The sequence below is a fragment of the Anomaloglossus baeobatrachus genome, chromosome 3 (genome assembly GCF_048569485.1).
Source record: "Anomaloglossus baeobatrachus isolate aAnoBae1 chromosome 3, aAnoBae1.hap1, whole genome shotgun sequence".
Taxonomy (NCBI): Eukaryota; Metazoa; Chordata; class Amphibia; order Anura; family Aromobatidae; genus Anomaloglossus; species Anomaloglossus baeobatrachus.
In genome coordinates this window covers 576,165,824-576,180,413 of record NC_134355.1, presented here as the reverse complement: position 1 = coordinate 576,180,413, position 14,590 = coordinate 576,165,824, and the positions used below count along the sequence as shown (strand labels likewise).

The window sequence follows — 14,590 nt, the reverse complement described above, 5'->3', positions numbered from 1 at the left end:
GTTTCCCTCAACATTCGTACGGCGTGTTTTACAATGGAAGCCTATAGACACCGAATCCGGCGTAATGCGGTAAAAAAAAACGAATTTTGCGTGGCAAAGTGGCCTTGTGAAAAGCCAGATGGAACACAAGGCCATCCGGCACAATCCGGCACTAATAGAAGTCTATGGGGGAAAAAACAGATCCGGCGGCAACAGAAGCCGGATCTGTTTTTTTAGGTTTTTGCCGGATTGTGCCTGATGGCAAAAAACTGATTTGTAAAACCAGCCTAAGGCTATGTGCGCATGTCTGCCTTCTGCCGTGACAAATATTCCGCAGCGTTTTGTCACTGCATGAGCATTTCAAAACGCAGCTGAAAAGGATTGCAGAATGGATGCAGAATTCATGCGTTCTGGATGCTTGCTCTGCCATAGACAGTGGAAAAACATCCAAAATGCACAAAAGAAGTGACATGTTGCTTTTTAGCACGCAGCGTTGTGGCAAAAAATTTCAGCATGCAAAACGCTGCGTTCTAAAACGCAACGTACGCATGGGTTTTGCAAAATTCTCAGTCTTTGCTGGGGACGCAGAACGCACGCGTTTACGCTGCAGTTTAAAATGCTGCTGAAACACATGAAAAATGCACACGTGCGCACACAGCCTAATGGATCATGAGTTGTTTCATTACATATGGGGGCCGCCACCACTGCCAGTCCACAGCGATGGATCATGGATTGTTACAGGAGTGAAGAAGTCCCAGGACCTCCCAATACTCGTTTTTTCATCTGTTGATGTTTCATCCGGTTAATTAGTCCCTCGAGAGGTTGACGTGGACACTAAACTTTACAGAGTAAGGCTTTGTGCGCACGTGTGCGCTCTGCACCGCACCGAAAATGTGCGCTTCAGAGCGCAGCTGAAAAGCTGTGTTCTGAAGCGCATGGTGCCGGCAGATTCGTGCGCTCTGCATGCTGCCTCTCCCTATAGACAGCATGCAGAGCGCACGGAAGAAGTGACATGTCACTCCTTAGAACGCAGCGATTCGGCATGCAGCCAAAATCGCTGCGTTCTAACATGCCACGTGCGCACGGCTCCTGCACAATCTCCATAGATTGTGCAAAGGACGCAGGACGCATGCAGTTACGCTGCGGTGCAGAACGCAGCGTAACTGCATGTAATACGCACACGTGCGCACATCCCCTAAAAGCCTCCATAAACATTGGAACAAAAAAAAAAAAAAAAAATGTGTTGACAAATCATCATTCCTCAACTAGATGACAGGTCGTTAGTCAGTGTAAAAAATAAAAAAATTCCATCTCAGGCCACATCGACACATGAATATGCTGCAGCCAGTGCTCATCATCACCCAAAAAAAAAATAATTCTGGAGTAAAGAACCATAATAAGTCGCAATATTTTGCCCCATAAGTATAGTGAGTTCTGGCATTTTCACACCAGTCCATTATGGGATGGGGCACAGATACACCCACCTATCAAATTCATGAAACGTTACGTCACTGTAGGCTAAGTTCACACTTCCGTTGCTGACGGATTGAAAACAACGGATCAGTTGTTTTTTAGATGTCAACTGATGCAACTGATGTGTTTTTCACAGGATTCCTTTCACAGGAATCCTGTGAAAAAACGGATCAGTTGCGTCCGTTAGGCTAGTTTCACACTTGCGTTGAACGGTATCCGTAGCATTGCATTGTGTAACGGATGCAACGGATGTGTTTCATATAGTGGCACAACGGATGCTGCAAAACAACGCAATTCGTTTTTATTTTTTTTTTATTTTTTTTACAGTTTTACCAGCGGCAGACTATTGTGAACGATCAGCTGATTGCTCCCTGCAGCCGGCCGCCGGGTGATCAGCTGATCGCTCCCAGTAGCCGGCCGCCGGGTGATCAGCTGATCGCTCCCAGTAGCCGGCCGCCGGGTGATCAGCTGATCGCTCCCAGTAGCCGACCGCCGGGTGATCAGCTGAGCGCTGTCACTTGCCGGCGCCCTGGCATGCCGGCGGGCGCTTAGCTGAGCGCTGTGACTTGCCGGCGACCGGGCATGCTGGCGGCCGGTCGCTCAGCTGAGTGCTGTTGCTTGCCGACGGCCGGGCGCTCAGCTGAACGTTCGGCCACCGCGAGCCAAAATAAAGTTTGAATTATAAAAAAAAAAAAGAGCATGCGCAGTGAAATCCAAAGGATTCCGCTGCTCAAAACAACGTTACATGCTGCGTTCCTCCCGCTGGGCGGAAGCAACAGAGCGTCGCCCAGCGGAAGCAACGCAGGTCCTTTTGGTACAATCCGTCACCCATACAAGTCTATGGGAAACAGCGGAATCCGTTAACGGATTCCGCTGTTTTCCAAAAGGGCGGATTATAACGGAAGGAAATAAACGCAAGTGTGAAAGTACCCTTACATCCGCTGTGCCTCTGTTTTTTGACGGATCAGTCATGATCCGTTTGTGTTTGGTACAGCCCAGTGGGCGTGCCAAACATGCTGGGCATGCTCAGTAGAGCATGACGGAATCCAGCGCTGGATTCCGTCGTAAGACGGATTACGACGGAATCCAGCACCATAGACAAACATTGCAAGTGTGACGGATGGCGACGGATTCCTGCGCGGTGTGTTGTTTTCGACGGCCCCAAAAACGTTACATTCTGCGTTGCTCCCCGCCCGGCGGTCAGTCAAGAAACGACGGACCGCGACGCAGCGGACGCAACGCAGGGTCATCAGTCGCAATCCGCCACTAATGGAAGTCTATGGGACACAACGGAATCCGCTAAACGGATTCCGTTGTTTACCATAGCGGCGGATTTCGACTGATACATTTTAGCGGAAATGTGAACTTAACCTTAGTGGTGTAACCTACTCCACTAATGTCCGCCGTTCCCTCACTGCAGAGCATTTCTGGCAGTGGCCCCCGCCAGTTTAGGGGTGCGCCTCATAATAAAATTAGGGGTCTCCCAGCGAGCCTATTCATTAAGAAAAAAAATGGTTGTCCAGATTTTTTCCCCAAGTGCTCTTTTGATTGGACAATGCTGAGTAGATTCCATCAGATCTAGAAACCTGCACTGATTACTGCTACCAGGAGGTGTTCAAAGCCTTGTCAGGAAAAAAAAGGGTTAAAAAAGAAAAAGCTCTTGAATGAAAAGCAAAGTGGATTCCCTTTAGGAATAAAAAGAAGAGGAGCAAATACTGTACACCGACCAAAGAAGCCCCTCATTGTGTGTGATCATAGGCTGATCACTGCCGGCAGTATCAGGGACGGGGCCGAGTGCCCCCCGGGACCCCACATGGAAGATCTGACTGGTATACACTCACTCTGAGGGAAAAGGGTTTTAATTGTTAAATTAAACTTTTCTAAAAACTGTTCCATGTGCTCCACCCGGCCACGCGCTGAGGCCGACAGGGGGCGCTCCACCCGGCCACGCGCTGAGGCCGACAGGGGGCGCTCCACCCGGCCACGCGCTGAGGCCGACAGGGGGCGCTCCACCCGGCCACGCGCTGAGGCCGACAGGGGGCGCTCCACCCGGCCACGCGCTGAGGCCGACAGGGGGCGCTCCACCCGGCCACGCGCTGAGGCCGACAGGGGGCGCTCCACCCGGCCACGCGCTGAGGCCGACAGGGGGCGCTCCACCCGGCCCACGCGCTGCCGCCGACAGGGGGCGCTCCACCCGGCCCACGCGCTGCCGCCGACAGGGGGCGCTCCACCCGGCCCACGCGCTGCCGCCGACAGGGGGCGCTCCACCCGGCCCACGCGCTGCCGCCGACAGGGGGCGCTCCACCCGGCCCACGCGCTGCCGCCGACAGGGGGCGCTCCACCCGGCCCACGCGCTGCCGCCGACAGGGGGCGCTCCACCCGGCCCACGCGCTGCCGACGACAGGGGGCGCTCCACCCGGCCCACGCGCTGCCGACGACAGGGGGCGCTCCACCCGGCCCACGCGCTGCCGACGACAGGGGGCGCTCCACCCGGCCCACGCGCTGCCGCCGACAGGGGGCGCTCCACCCGGCCCACGCGCTGCCGCCGACAGGGGGCGCTCCACCCGGCCCACGCGCTGCCGCCGACAGGGGGCGCTCCACCCGGCCCACGCGCTGCCGCCGACAGGGGGCGCTCCACCCGGCCCACGCGCTGCCGCCGTCACCTTGCACTGCACATCTCAGCCCCCGCCGCTGTCATTGCTTCCCCTCTACCTTGTCCTCCGCGCTCCCACAAGTCTCCGCGGCGGAGTTGTACACGTGACACCGCAGCACCGTACTCCCGACATCCACGGCCAGCAGCAGGCGCTCCCGGTATCCGTTCCGCACAGACCCCATGGTCACGGGCCCCGCCGCTCATTCAGCAGAGCGGAGGCAACTGCTGAGTTCTCCAGGGCGGGGCCAGCACAGGAGGTGCCATGTTTACTGGGGGAGGGGCTTGCGGAGCGCTGTGATCATGTGATTACTATGGAGACAGCGGCCATATTAACTACTGGCAGGTAGCGGCAGTGCTCGGGGTGTCACTCTGTGCAATCTAGTGATAGGCGGTAAACCTAAATGTATAATAGGGGGAGAGGAGGCGGGGGTCATATCCCCAAGGAGTTTGGGGGACAATAGGAGTAATACAAGGTAAGCGCGACCATAGTTGAGAAATGAGGTTATCGGTCTACGGGAAAATGGCGTCTTGTGTTGCGGCTTGTCTTCCAGCGGAAGTGTGAAGCGCTGGGATTTGGCGGGCGTGTGTTGAGGAGATTGGCGCCACATCGGTGGTCGCGCAGGGAATGTGTCAGGGTGTCTGGCTGTTGGTGACGGTGAGTACAGGGCTGTGTGTGTGGGAGAGGGGCAGAGGGGGATGCGGGCGGACATGTCTGGACGATGCTCCTGTGCGCGGGGCCGGCTGCTGCTGTCATAACCGGGGTCAGTTCTGTCCCAGACTAGTACGGATAAAGCCACACAGTGTATGGGACTCCTATCCACAGCCCTTGTTTTATAACCGTATCACCCACTGTGGCACCGCAGAGCCTGTGTCCTGTAATGGCGACAGCCAGGGCTCTGTATACAATAAAAGCAGGAAATATATATATATATATATTATAGATAGAGAGAGAACTCCTGCTTCTATTAAAGTATTTTTTTTTCCCTTTTAAAGGGAACCTGTCACCAGTTTTTTTCCCTATAAGCTGCGGCCACCACCAGTGACCTCTTATATACAACATTCTAACCTGCCGTATATAAGAGCCCAGGCCGCTGTGTAGAACGTAAAAAACACTTTATAATACTCACCTAAACCGGTCACTGCGGTGGATGTGGCTCAGATGGGTGTCTTCGTCCTCCGGTGCCGGCGCTGCCTCTTTCGGCCATCTTCTTCTTCCTGAAGCCTGAGTGCATGACGCGTCTATGTCATCCACACTCGTCGGTCCCGCGCAGGAGCACTACAATACTTTGATCTGCCCTGCTCAGGACCTCAATGCCGGTGAGTGTGGATGACGTAGGACTCGTAATGCACCGTGGCTTCAGAAGGACAACAGAGGCGGTGACGGATGGCCAAAAGAGACAGCACCGGAGGACGAAGACGCCCATCTGAGCCACATCCACCGCAGCGACCGGTTTAGGTGAGTATTAAGTGCTTTTTACGTTCTACACGGCGTCCTGGGCTCTTCTAGACAGAATGTTAGAATGCTGTATATAAGAGCCCACTGGTGGTGGCCGCAGCTTATAGGGCAAAAAACTGGTGACAGGTTCCCTTTAAGAAAGAGACCTGTCTGTGTTTTGATGGCGCTCGCCCATTCAGATGTATGAGTCCTGTTACACTAAAGAGCCTCTCTACTGCTGACTGCACTATAGTCCCCCGCGGTCCTCCGCCCGCCTCCCTGGACCGACAGCTCTGGGCATACTTGCAGTATCGGAGACTGGATGTTGGAGCGTGTGATTCCCGCCTTGGTGAGTGTGGCCCGGAATTTTCCTTCCTTGCGCTCTACCTAGTGAGTCCCCTTTGGCCATTGCTTTTCCACTGACCGTCGAAGCCCGGTCACCACCACACTCCCACTGACTGTCAACACTGCGAGCGAGTGTTCCCTGATAAGTGGCCGTTCCGCTGTAGCCTGTGGGAGACGCCGTGCCGTGCCCATTAAGTCGGTCATGCCCACTCACTGTGGACACTGCAAGAAAAGTGCACACACCGACATCAAACCCCATGAGGTGTACTGCAGGCAACGGTGGCATGCAGGTGATGTATATGACAACCAATGATAGGGGTGCTAGGTCCGCAATATAGCATGCGGAAGGAAGTGCTAGACCACATCAACCAAGGTGGGCATCATGCCCCCATCTAAGGTCATCACGCCCGATACTGAAAGTATGCCCAGCTCTGTGCCTATGTGAACAGATACGGTATGAAGCTGTCAGGGACCCCGGCTACTGAGGGAAGTCTTTCTCCGATACACCTGTGCGTTTCAGATGGAAATCTACCAGGTTAGGTCAATACAGCCGTGTCTGATCCCTGCCACCCAGATCACGGGCAGCACCTATTACTGTCAGGTTCTCATTTATAAAAGATTCGAATAATTTTCCTTTTCTGAATACAAAAAATAAATGTCATATTGATGGGAAATAACAGACGGGCAGACCCAGAATGGATGATGGTTTTAGTCAGTATACGGAAGCAAATTTATTCTGAGGCTTCAGGCTATGTTCACACACTGCATCTTTTCTTAACCATAAAGATGCAGCGTTTTTGGCCCCAAAAATCCCACCCGCATCAAAAACACGTGTTTTTGTAACGTTTTTACTGCATTTTGCCCAAAGCGGGTTTTTTTTTTAAGTCAAATTTATTAACTGGAAGGGCTCAAAAACACTGGCAAAAAGAATTGCCATACTGCATCTTCAATAACGCACCAAAAAAAAGTGCTCTGTGTGGACAGCAAAATAGAAATCGAATAGACTTTGCTGGGGGAAGGAAATGCCTGTATTTGGGTGCATCTTTGTGACCTCAAAAAATGCACCAAAGATGCACTGTGTGAACATAGCCTGAAGGGGGCTTTACACGCTATGACATCGCTAATGCGATCTCGTTGGGGTCACGGATTTGGTGACGCACATCCGGCCGCATTAGCGATGCCGTTGTGTGTGACACCGATGAGCGATTTTGCATCATTTCAAAAACGTGCAAAATCGCTCATCGGTGACATGGGGGTCCATTCTCAAAAATCGTTACTGCAGCAGTAACGAAGTAGTTCCTCGTTCCTGCGGCAGCACACACCGCTCCGTGTGACACCGCAGGAACGAGGAAGCTCTCCTTACCTGCGGCCGCTATGCGGAAGGAAGGAGGTGGGCGGGATGTTGCGTCCCTCTCAGCTCCGCCCCTCCGCTGCTATTGGGCGGCCGCTCAGTGACGTCGCTGTGACGCCGCACGGACCGCCCCCTTAGAAAGGAGGCAGTTCGCCGGTCACAGCGACGTCGCCGGGCAGGTAAGTATGTGTGACGGGTCTGGGCGATGTTGTGCGGCACGGGCAGCGATTTGCCCGTGTCGCGCAACAGATGGGGGCGGGTACCCACACTAGCGATATCGGGACCGATATCGCTAGTGTGTAAAGCCCGCTTTAGTGTGAGGCAGATGTCGCTCACATTGAAGGAAAGAAAACAAAATCTGCCTCCCGGGGATCAGTTGTGCCCAGAGCTGGATGTTAGGGCACACGGCTATATGCCGGCCATTGTGCGCTGTTCTCTTTGGAGGGCCGCCTCTGCTGTCACCTATAGAGCTGTCACCGTATATCAATCTGCAGGTGCAATCAGCCCGGCTGCACAATTGGAGCAAGGTATATTCTTCTCTGACACTCTTCAGCAAAACCTAGTTTGAAGTCTGGCCATGGGCTATAGGAATAATCTGGCACCGCCTGCAGCTCTCCATCCAATACTTCTTGAAGTGATTGACAGTTCTTTAGCATGTGTGTACATCAGGAGAGACCTGTCAATCACCAGGAGCTGTGCGTGGGAGAAGCCAGCCAAGTGATATGTCCCATTGAAATGCTTCCAGTGTAGAAAGTAGGACCCAGTCACTGGGGTTGAATTGTTTTTATCATTTAGTTTATTGTGCCTACAAGATATGGAATTGTCCCTTAGGCCTCTTTTCCAAGCATTAAGGCCCTGTGCACACACTGCGTGTTTACCCGCGTTTTTGCTGCAGAAATTTCTTGAGTAAATGGTTGTAACCTTTCTGCAGATATTCCCCAGCAAAACCTATGGGAAAAAAATAGCTGTGCGCACACTGCGTTTTTTTTTTTCTCAAAAACATTCTTTCTGCAGAATTTCTTGAGAAAAAGAATGAACATGTCACTTTTCTGAAGGTACCTGCGGTTTTTGCCATAGATAATGGTAAAAAACGCAGGTACTAACCTGCGGAAAAAAAACGCATGCGTTATTGGTGCGTTTTTTTTAATGCAAGTACACTAATATTTCAGACTCTCGAAATTTCTTGAGAAAAATCCTTTTTCTAGTGCGCACAAGGCCTTAAAGTCTTCCAAGTATTTATAGTATTTTCCAGTCATCCAATACTGATGAACTTGGGGTTGCACCCGCAGAAATAGGCTGATATCAGCTGCTGTGACAGCCGAGTGTAGACAGTGTGCAGAGCACTGACAGCACAGCGCCAAACAATGTGTAGTGGAGGTTATTAGGTACTGCAACTCAGCAGTCACTGCAGCAAGTAATCATAGGGAGAAGGGGGACAATTACCAGCACTGAAAATATACTGATTAAGAAATCACTATTATGGGTGAAGCTTACTTCATTAAAATGTAAAAAAAAGTTTTAAAAACCGGTAAAGAGGGGAGAATGGAAGTGAATCTTCTACGTTTGAAAGGATGAAGTCCTTATTCATAGGATTCCTTGTGGCTACTCCTGGCTCTCCTTGCAGTGTAGCAGTAAGGTGATGTCCCCTTCTTTTTTCTAATCACTTGAGTTGACGCTGAGCTGATTACATTCACTGCTTAGTGTATGGAGCTGTGCTGTTCCTGCTCTGTGCACTGTTCACATTCATCCACTATTGGAGCTAACAATAGCTGAGCGGTGCTCGGTGTCCGCCCGTAGTGATCGGATATTGATGACCCATGCCAAGGCCTGTTCCAAACACTTGTCTTTGGTCTGAGTACAGATCAGCTGCTGGTCTCTTGACCTGAACCTAACAGCCTCATGGTCAGGAGAGCCGAGGCCGATCTGTGCATTATCCATACTTGTCCTCCTCCCAAATAAAAACTGTTATGAAACCGTCAATTTATTAGAAGTCTGGAAACACCTTTAACTCTAAACTGATGCCCTTGTTGTTTGTAGGTGTGATGCATTTCCAGATTGCTGCCGTCTTTGGTCTGCAGAAGATGATCGCCGTCTAGGACCAGTATGTCGAAGAAAATAAAGCGACCTCTGCCTCGTTCTGAATGCTTCTGCGGCATTTGTCGGGAAATCCTTCTGGAACCTGTGACTCTGCCATGTAGTCACATATTGTGTCACCCGTGCTTCCAGTCAACAGTCGAAAAAGCAAGTTTGTGTTGTCCTTATTGTAGACTGCGAGTGTCTAACTGGGCACGTAAAAATGCACGCGCCAATACTCTGGTGAATAAGGAACTGTGGGAAATCATCCAGAAGCAATACCCAGCGGAGTGCGAGCGGCGTGCCCGAGGTCAGGACACCGCAGAGGATGACATTGAAGATGGTAAGAGATTCAGATTAGGAAATAATGTCTATCCATATTTAATATGTTCACATTAATAACAACCTGTTTTCCTACTTTACATTTAGCCTCTTATCCCGCACGTCTTCTCTGCAAACCTGGAGAAATCCGAAAAGAATATGAGGCTGAAATTAGCAAGGTTAGAATTGTCTGATTCTCGAGCTAAAAAGTGTCATGCACACGTCTTACTAAATGAAACAATCGTTATAGAATTGTGATTCCAGCAATGCTCAAACTGCGTCTAATCTGTATGTAACCTAACATAGATTCTTTGTAAATATAACCCATCCTAGAATACAGGATCCTTTAGACCAGATCTGGGCAAAGTGTGGCTCGCAAACGAAGACAGCCAAAGGGTGAAATCAGCGGGCTGCACTGTGCCCTGCCACTGTTTGCATTTTGATGTCACCGCTATCTGCATCCTTAGGCCGGAGCCACACTGGGGACTAATGCGATTTTCGCATGACACTCGGCTCACGCTGGCAGCACAGCAGGTGCAGAGTGTCATGTCATTCAAGTGTCACTGCGACTGAGGTCCAATCGTGCGATCGGACAACAGCTGCAGGGGGCGGGCCGGCACTGAGGAGGAGAGGGAAGGATTTATCTCCCTCTCTCCTCCGTAGCCAGCTATTGCCATTCTCGCCCTGCACTCGCGGTACACCGGTGTTCTGCGAGCGCAGTGCGATTTTTATTTATTTTTTTCTCTCGCCCCATAGAGTTGAATGGGTGCGAGAGAAACCAGGGTCGCATTACAGTTGCAGCATGCTGCGATTGTTTTCTCGGTCCAATTAGAGCTGAGAAAATAATCGCTCATGGTTGTTGACACACAGGCTAATATTGGTCCGAGTGGAATGCGATGTTTTATCGCATTCCACTCGCTCCGATTTTCATGCCGTGTGGCTTAGGCCTTAGGATGCAGATCACAATGTATACGTTGGTGAAGGAGGGGCTGCTGCCTCAGTCTTCCATCAATCAGCGGGAGGCACAGCAGGCGCGATGACATCACATCGAGTGCGCTGTGCGGAGCGTAAGTTCACCGGAGCAGAGCAGCAGGTGAACGAGAGCGAGGGGAGTATGTGGTGTTTTTTGTGAGGGAGGCTATGTTGGGGCTTAAAATGTATACAGGAGGCTATGCGGTATATAGAGGCGAAAACAAGATTTTGCTACCGCTTAATAGTGCGCATAACCGGAAGTGCCAGGACTTCTGATCATACGCACTGAGCCTAAACGTGGCGTCTGAGGCGGTGACAAAGGACACAGGTACGAGCGTCCATGTCGATGATGCTGGTGATTGACTAACATGTTAGCACGCCCTCAGGGAAGTGCTAACATGTTTATAGGGCAGATTAGTCAGGGGAAATGACACCCTTGCAACTAGTCCCTGCAGTCATTAGCATATCATTAAGGAACTTTAGAAATACCTGCCATGTGTCCAAATTCAGTGGAACCTTGCTTAACGAGTAACCAACTTAAAGAGAATTTCGCTTAACAAGCAAAGCTTTCTGTAAATTTGTAACCCGGTTTACGAGAAAGCTTTGCTGCACAAGCAAAATCCTCACCTCAGACACTTCCGGTTTTGTCCATCCACCGCGCTCTGATCCGCACTTGCAGTCCATACAAACACACACATGTACGCACAAACACACACAGATACATACATACAGTATTATGCTCACCTTACCTTCCGTTCCACCGCCAACCTCATGGTTCTTGTAGTTCCCAAATACATCGCGACGTGCTTGCGGCGAACTACAAGTATTATGAGGCCGGTGGTGGAACGGAAGGTATGGTGAGCATATAATATGTGTACCTTCCGTTTCATCGCCGGCCTCCTGGGTCCTGTAGTTCGCCGCTCCTCTCCACTCCAGGCTGTGCATCAGCATCCATAGCAACGAAGCAGGAACTTCCTGGTTCCTGTCACCGCTACTCATCAGAGGCAACCGGCTCTGCCTTTGACATCAGTGCTTTGGCAGGAAGTTCCTCCCTCGTCGTTATGGTAACCCGATACACGGCCCACACCGGAGAACAGCAAGTCCCAGGAGACCGGCGATGGAACGGAAGGTAAGGTGAGCATATAATATCTGCGTTTGCGTGCGTGCTGGTGAGTTTGTGTGAGTTTGTGCATGTGTGGAATGACAGAATAGGGGACCAGGATGGGACATTTAACTAGTTGTGAAAGGAATTGTCTGCATTGCAAAGATTTCCTATGGGAATCTTGCTCTGCTGAACGAGTAACTTGGATAACAAGCACAGTCCCAGAACGGATTGTTCTCGTTAACCAAGGTTCCACTGTAGTAGTTTTTTACCACAAATGGGGTATTGCTGTATTTGGGAGAAATTGCTTTAGAAATTTCTCCTATTACCTGTTCTGACAACTTTAAAATATTGAGGGTAAAGAATATTTTTAATTGAAAAAAAATAACTTTCTTTATCGTTCCTATGGGAGACCCAGACATTGGGTGTATAGCTTCTGCCTCCGGAGGACACACAAAGTACTACACTCAAAAGTGTAGCTCCTCCCTCTGAGCCTATACACCCCCTGGAGAACCAGATCTAGCCAGTTCATTGCTTTGTGTTCAGGAGGCATACATCCACACATGCATTCTCATCTGATTTTTCATTTTTGGAAAGAGTTTGAAGAAAAGCGGGTCCAAGTCTGGACCCCCGGCATGTCCCTTCTCACCCCACTGTGTCGGCGGTGCTGTTAAGGTTGATTTCAAGGCTGGAGCCTTACATGCCGCGCTCCTTCACCATCCCTCGGGCTCTGGCTTGAAGTGGGAGCCAGCACGGTTCTCCATGCTTTGCAGGAGACCGGTCTCCATCCGCAGCCCTTCAGGATCCTGCTGGACCGGAGCACTCATCCCCAGAGACTTGGAACCCTGCGTCTCAGCAAGCTAAGTACCTGAGACGTTTATATTCTGGGGGTCCCTGTACTTTATTATGGTGGGAGAGTGTGCTGAGTGAGTCTTCTGACATTTCCGGACGGTTCTATGGCTGTCGCCTGAGAACCGCGCCAATGGTGCCTGCGCGCCGGCCGCACCGCTCAAATTTAGGCCCCGGCTTCGCCGGAGGCCTACTTTCAGTTTCACTGCCCTCGCATGTCATTCATGCAGAGGGACAGTGCGGCTCCGCCCAGCGGCCGCTCTGCACAGGGGAGAGACACTCCTCACTGAGTACATGTCTCCTCCCCTGTAAGTCTCTTTGGCCCTCCAGATCCCGCTCTCAGAGTTGGTGCCGCCCCCTCTCCTCGCTCCGGCGCCATTTTTTCAGCGTTTTCTCTGCGATTATCACTGGCTGCAGCATCCCTGCTGAGGTGCTTGGGGGTCCGGGCTTCGGGATCTGTAGGGCACACAACACCGCTCCAGCGGTCTGGTGAGCCACAACCTCTGGTTGTGGGCCTCTGTATATACTCTCTGGGGGTCACTCTGGCAGAGCCCCCACTTCAGCAGCATGTCTCACACGAGGAGCAAGGCTCCAAAGCTATATTCAGTATGCACTGCATGTAAGCTCGTGCTGCCTGATCCGAGCACATATCCACATTGTGATGCCTGCTCTAACCTGACGATGCCTCAGCCTGGAATCGCACCCACAGTGGTCTCTCAGGCTGCTCCGGCTCCTGTGGCTGAACCCCCGACTTGGGTAGAATCCTTATCTAGGTCTATCTCCCAGTCTTTTGCCGACTCCATGGGACAGCTGTCCCGGACTTTGCTGAACATGCATCAGCCCCCTTCACAGGGTGCCTCTGCTGCTAGGGCTCTCTCAGCGGAGCTCACAGAGGATTCTTCATCTGGTCCCAGGCCCCGTCCTCCTAAGAGGAGACGCAGGGCTCCCTCTCCTTCCTCGTCCCGCGGCTCTGTTTCAGAGGCTGACTCGCGGGACGAGGAGGATGCCTTTACAGGGGGCTCGGAGGCTACCTCCATATGCCCCATGATCTGTCCGAAAGTGACTCAGATGTTAGTGATTTGATTGCGTCCATTAATTCTGTACTGGACCTCAATCCGCCAGTATCAGAGGAGCAACCCTCTCTGGCAGAAAAGCACCAGTTTTCCTTGCCTAAGAGGACAAAGAGTGTGTACTTTAACCACTCCAGTTTTCAGGCCGCTGTGACCAAGCCTAGGGCCTGTCCTGACAAACGCTTCCCAAAGCGTGGTTCTGATGACCGTTTTCCCTTTCCACCTGAGGTGGTCAAGGAGTGGGCTCATTCACCAAAGGTAGACCCCCCCGGTGTCTAGACTCTCAGCCCGGACTGTGGTATCAGTGGCTGATGGCACCTCTCTTAAGGATTCCACTGACCGCCAGGTTGACCTTTTGGCCAAATCTGTATATGAGGCGGCAGGGGCCTCGTTCTCCCCATCTTTTGCAGCAGTGTGGGCTCTTAAAGCCATCTCTGCTTCTCTAGAGGAGATGCATTCCCTCGCTAGGGAATCTATGCCCGAAATGGTTGCCTTAACTTCCCAAGCTTCCGCTTTTTCATCCTATGCCATGTCTGCCATGCTGGAGGCTTCTCACCGCACTGCGGTGGCTTCGGCTAATTCCCTCGCTATCCGCAGGATCTTGTGGCTTCGAGAGTGGAAGGCAGATGCTTCTTCAAAGAAGTACCTTGCTGGGCTCCCTTTTGCTGGATCCAGGCTATTCGGTGAACAACTGGATGAAATTATTAAGGAAGCTACTGGTGGGAAGAGTACTTCCATGCCACAAACCAAAACCAGGAAACCTGTCCAGGGTAGGAATCAGTCGAGGTTTCGTTCCTTTCGTTCCTCCAACTGGTCGTCCTCTAAGCCCTCGGCTTCGTCCACTAACTCAGTCAAGGACCAAAAATCCAACTGGCGCACAAAGGCGCGTCCACAGAAGACCGCAGGAGCTGCTGCCACTAAGGCAGCCTCCTCATGACTATCTGTCCGCGCCAGCAACGTCCTTAGT

At 51.7% G+C, this 14,590-nt stretch overlaps 2 protein-coding genes across 6 annotated transcripts in view; one reads left to right on the top strand and one right to left on the bottom strand.

The window, feature by feature from the left end:
* GK5 (glycerol kinase 5) overlaps positions 1-4,377 on the bottom strand; it is a 107,472-nt gene extending 103,095 nt beyond the window's left edge. For both annotated transcript variants that reach the window (XM_075340966.1, XM_075340967.1), the window contains exon 1: positions 4,165-4,377. In XM_075340966.1, the coding sequence (XP_075197081.1) occupies positions 4,165-4,287 (123 nt within the window). In that variant the 5' untranslated portion in view covers positions 4,288-4,377. The remainder of the gene's footprint in view (positions 1-4,164) is intronic.
* Positions 1-14,590, top strand: part of RNF168 (ring finger protein 168) — a 222,749-nt gene that overhangs the window by 128,857 nt on the left and 79,302 nt on the right. The window contains exons 1-3 of one of the 4 annotated variants that reach the window (XM_075340964.1): positions 4,218-4,448; positions 9,274-9,652; positions 9,739-9,809. In XM_075340964.1, coding sequence (XP_075197079.1) covers positions 9,340-9,652; positions 9,739-9,809 — 384 coding nt within the window. In that variant the 5' untranslated portion in view covers positions 4,218-4,448; positions 9,274-9,339. The other 3 variants (XM_075340962.1, XM_075340963.1, XM_075340965.1) reach the window with 3 other exon arrangements.